This window comes from Vigna umbellata, chromosome 4, assembly GCF_029865625.1.
Source record: "Vigna umbellata cultivar VRB3 chromosome 4, Vumbellata_1.0, whole genome shotgun sequence".
In the NCBI taxonomy this organism is placed as follows: domain Eukaryota; kingdom Viridiplantae; phylum Streptophyta; class Magnoliopsida; order Fabales; family Fabaceae; genus Vigna; species Vigna umbellata.
In genome coordinates, this window is record NC_142168.1 from 41,380,928 (window position 1) to 41,385,848 (window position 4,921).

The 4,921-nt window shown below is 29.0% G+C and overlaps 1 protein-coding gene across 1 annotated transcript; it reads right to left on the minus strand.

Annotated features, from left to right (window-relative positions):
• Nucleotides 1–553: 553 nt before the first annotated feature.
• LOC124832417 (uncharacterized) lies at nucleotides 554–2,704 on the minus strand. The gene is made up of 3 exons (XM_047306619.2): nucleotides 2,091–2,704; nucleotides 1,566–2,012; nucleotides 554–1,336 (listed from the first exon to the last, which is right to left on the minus strand). The coding sequence occupies exons 1-3, from the start codon at nucleotides 2,461–2,463 to the stop codon at nucleotides 1,080–1,082; spliced, it is 1,077 nt and encodes a 358-aa protein (XP_047162575.2). The 5' UTR covers nucleotides 2,464–2,704; the 3' UTR covers nucleotides 554–1,079.
• Between the last annotated feature and the right edge of the window lie 2,217 nt (nucleotides 2,705–4,921).

Here is a 4,921-nt window from a genome sequence, read left to right on the forward strand (position 1 = left end):
TCAAATCTCTTTTAAATGTTTTTTTTCTGTGTTTCAGTTTTACTAATTTGAATATAAGTGTCCTTACATGTACTCCACTCATTGCTAAAAATGACACTTTCAATCAAACTACCATTTATAAATTCAAAAAAAAAAATTTGGTTAAATTATTTTATTTCTCTTTTAGCAATATTTTACATTTAGCCTGTTGGTATTTGAAAGTGAAAGAAATTCTTACATGAAAGTTTAAGACCATAAATATTGAAAGAAAGTGTAAAGATACTCGTCTTTATTTATGTAATTTTTAAACTTATTCCTTTATGCAAACTTTTATCACCATTTCACATGTAGATGAAGTGTTAATTTAATAAAGAAATAAGACAATACCTAGACACACTACTCTAAGTACATACAGAATTGGTGTGAAGCTAAAATTCAAGTTCTATCACTTCCATTACACATGACACAAAAGTGAAATTAATTTTAGTAAAAACGTTACAAAAATATAACTCCCAAGTAGTTCACTTAATGTCATCTAGTTTATTAATTGATTCTGGAGAATGGAAAAAGCAAGAACACCATAAATTGTAAGTGCATTTAAAACAAACATGGTCAGTAGCAAAGGAGTTACACAATGTGGCCCATAACAAATGAATCATTCAAAACGGTCGTTGAGTCATTCAAAGAGACACCTAAGTCAAGTACTACGGCTTTGCTTAAAATGACAAAGTACAACACAAAAAAACACAGTCCCGCTTCTGTCCTAAGATCAGTCCAAATTTAAGAGTTTCAAAATTATCATATTTTTTATATTCTTAAAATAATATGAATAACTCAAAACTCTCTATCTGTTATCTCTTTTCTTCCTCAGTTTTTGTTTTGTTTTTTCATATTTATTTTCTCTCCTCATTTCACATTTATGCAATTAACCTTTGGCCATAAATGGGACTAATTGCACACGTGAATGAAGGCAGATCCATTTCTCTTCATCATCACAACCATAATTGCTCACTATTCCAAACTCCTCTTCCCTCTTCCTCTGTTAGGATCAATGTCTTTCTGAGTGAAGATTATTCATTCATTCTAATCAAACATTTTCTTTATGTAGTTCCTACTCCAAGAAAATCAATGAATAACATGTTGGCCCTCTTATCACTTTCCCCATACATTGATAAATTGGTAGTCTTGTTGGTGGCAACTGATTCTGAAACTTCTGATGAGTTTGAATCTGAGTAATGAGATTGGTCCACACCCATTACCCTTCCCATGTGTCCAGTCTCAGATGAACCTTTCCCAGCACCAAAATGCTTGTTGAAACTCACATTCCTGTCTGGTGTCCTGCTTTTCCCAGATAAACCTGCAACCCCACAGAAACAAATGTTAAACATGTAACAATAAAGAAGAAAAAGAAAGGCACTTGAATTCATACAGACAGTTGTAAAGTGGTCCCTATATGTTAATAATATCTGTGAATGACCCTTCAATTAGAGTCATACAAAGCAAACATTTTGTGATACAAATAGTTGTAATGTAAAAGTTAAAATCTTTCATGGTTTGTAATATTTACATGGAAGAGCAAATCATACCCATTAGAGCACCACCAAAGGTTTGGAGATTCTGAACTTGACAATGGTTTAGAAAAGGCAGAGGAGTTGATTTTGCTGAAGAGGAAGTGAAGGAGAGGTTAGTTCCTGTTGAGGCAGATTCATCAATGATGGTGCTTGAAATGGTTGATTCACTGCATCCATTCACTGGCAAGATCAAATCCAAATCCTTTGGTGGAAGGATCTGAAATGTGGGTTTTCTCCTTCTGCAGACACATGACTTTTCCCTTTGCCTCCTAGCCATGATCACATGCCAATGGTTCTTCACTGCATTATCAGTCCTACCTGGGAAGAGTCTAGAAATCATGGCCCATTTGTTACCATACACTTTGTGAGCATTCAAGAGTCTTTCCTCTTCTTCCTCACTGAAAGCCTTTCTGTTAATTCTAGGATCTAACTGATTAAACCACCTCAATCTGCAACTTTTTCCTGCAATTACCCATTCAGCACAAAGACTCTGTTATCACAAAACATAGTAGTTCACTAAAAAGCAGAACTGTCATTTACCTGATCTTCCTGGAAGATGTTCTGCCATTGAGTTCCAATTTTGAGGTCCAAATTGTGCAACAAACTCTTTAAGTTTGGCATCTTCAGCTGATCTCCAATGTCCTCTTGCACAAAGCTTAGTGTGTCTGATTTTCCCTTTAGCAGGATAACTATTAGCTTGAAGCTCTTCACCAGGTTTCAAAGACAAGCCAGTGGCTTCAACCCCAGAAGATTCTTCTTCCTCCACGCGTTTGGGATTCAAAATCTGAAAAGGTATATCAGAACTTTCAGATTTCATGTCTCCAACATGACCCATCACCCCTAAAACGTTGAAACACTGGAGACCAATAACAGTAACCGGAGGTGAAGGAAAAACATTCATTTCAGCGCTCATTGAAACTGAAGATGCAGAAAAGCTGAAAGGGTCTAACTTTCACAATGCTGAGTGAAGAAAAACATTAAAAGTTTGTTGGGTGAGAAAAGAATCTAAGGATAGAACACAAAAATATCAAATGGCAAGGAGAGAGAGGAAAAAATGGTGGTCAGAAGGAAGACACAGAAACAGAAGAAAAAGGACAAGGTTTTAAAGAAAAATTCAAGCAAATTAAATGAGATCTTTTTGTTTTACATTTTGAGTTTTCATTGTTTAAAAGTTCAATGCTTCTTTTGCTCTCTTATGTGAGAATGAGACTAGTGGGGCCACTGTTTCAGCTTCTCACTCATTCTAAGAAAAAGAAAACATTAAATAAACATGAGTGAGTGTGTGCATGCAAATTGATATCAGTTCTGTGGTGTCAGTGTCACTCTGGTTGAAAGTTTTTTTTTTCCTTTTCCAACAAGATAGGTGGAAGACTTTTGTAAGAATTTAATTAAATATTTTTTGTTTAAATATTTATTAATGAGTAATTTTGAGTTTTACAAAAATGTTAATATTATATTTAGCTTTTTAATTGCCAAAATTAAGTATTCTTGTACGGGTATAAAATGGTCTAATAAGTATAGAATTTTTCTATGATTAAAAAGTAATGAAATTATAATTATAAAATAAATATAAGTAATTTTTATAATTTAATTGTAGATCATTATTTATTTATTTTATAAATTATTTGTTTCAGTAAATGATTTTTATTTATTTAATTTAGAAAAATAGTTAAATTAAGAAAATGGTTAATTTAGAAAATCAATTAAATTTAAATAAAATAATAACTTGAAATATAAAAATAAAATAAAAATGGATAAAGGAAATTTTCATATATATATATATATATATATATATATATATATATATATATGTATATATATATATATCTTACTACTGCAAACATTTTCGATACTTTTGAAATAAATAATGTTCATATTATTGTTTAATTATATGTAATTAATATTGATATTATTTACACTGTTCATAAATCGAAGCTGTTTAATTTAAAACACAATGTCAAGAGACTAAAATTGTACCTTCATAAAATAAAGGATAAGAGGTGGATTTAGGTTAAGAATTTATTAGTAAATTTTTTCTTTAGGTTTCCAAAATGAAACTATTTTAGTTCGGGTTGATTAAATTTAAAATAAACGTATATAAGAATTTTAAAAATAATCACTTATTCCATAAGTGGATAGGATTCTCATATTAAAATAAGTAGAAAATTATTTATTTAAGAAAATTAGATAAACACACATTAAATTGCTTAAAATAACAATGACTTTTTTAGGGATGAGAAAAATATGTGTCTAATCAAACTAAAAGAAATTTAAACACATGTTTAGGTTAAAATGGATAAGTGGATAATGTTGGATAAATAAAATTAAGTGAAATGAATAATTGTAGGCTTCTTCGGATAGCGAATTAAAATTTTAGGAAGTGAGATAAAAGTCAATTGATAGTATATAAGTAGGTATAAACATCACCTTACAAATTAGTTTTATAGATTGAGTTAGACTTTAAGTGTATTTTTTAACATGATATCAGAGTCAAGTTAAAGCATATCCTAGGTTGTTTGCCTTGAGTTACGCTTAAAATTCATTTCTTAACAAAATTTTATAGATTCAATTCAAATTTATGTTTTATTATTAGGTTAAATATGTTGAACTTCGATGCAAAATTGGAACTAATCCATGTCCCGAACTTTAACACATTTTGGTCTCCAAATTTTAAATATGAATGGATACATTTCTTTTAACCCAATTACTTTTTTATTTTAATATTAGCTGAGAAAGACATTGGACCAAAAAAAAAATTAACATAATTGGGTTAAAAGAATTATATCTATTCATTTTTAAATTTTGATAACCAAAATATATAAAAGTTTAGAAGTGGGACGAATTATAATTTTGCATAAAAGTTCAGGGACTAAAATCATATTTAACCCTTTAATATATATAAATTTAAAAATATATTTAAAATTTAAAATTTTATTTTTAATATGATACTATTATGTTAAAATTTAGGCTTAAATATTAATTCAAGCCCTATTTTTATGGAGCTTGTTCAATGTCTTTTTTTCAATAAAATCTTATTTTTTTTTGTTAATTTAGTTTTTTTTGTAATGTCATTTAAATATTTAACAACATACTGAATAGAGTATGCAACATGCCAATATATGGTTTTTTAATTTTTTTAAGTTTTTTTATTTCTTTTTTTAATTTAAGAAAAATGTATGTGTGTCAAGTTAGTATTATATCATGTAAAAGTAGTAGTGTTATATGTCAGTGTCACATGTCAATAAAAGTTTAATGTGTCAGATGTTAGTGTCACATATCAATATCAGTACCAATACCACGTATTCAATTCAGTTCTTATATTTATTATTTCGATTCAATTTAGTCCCAATTTATTTTTGAAATAAAGTTAT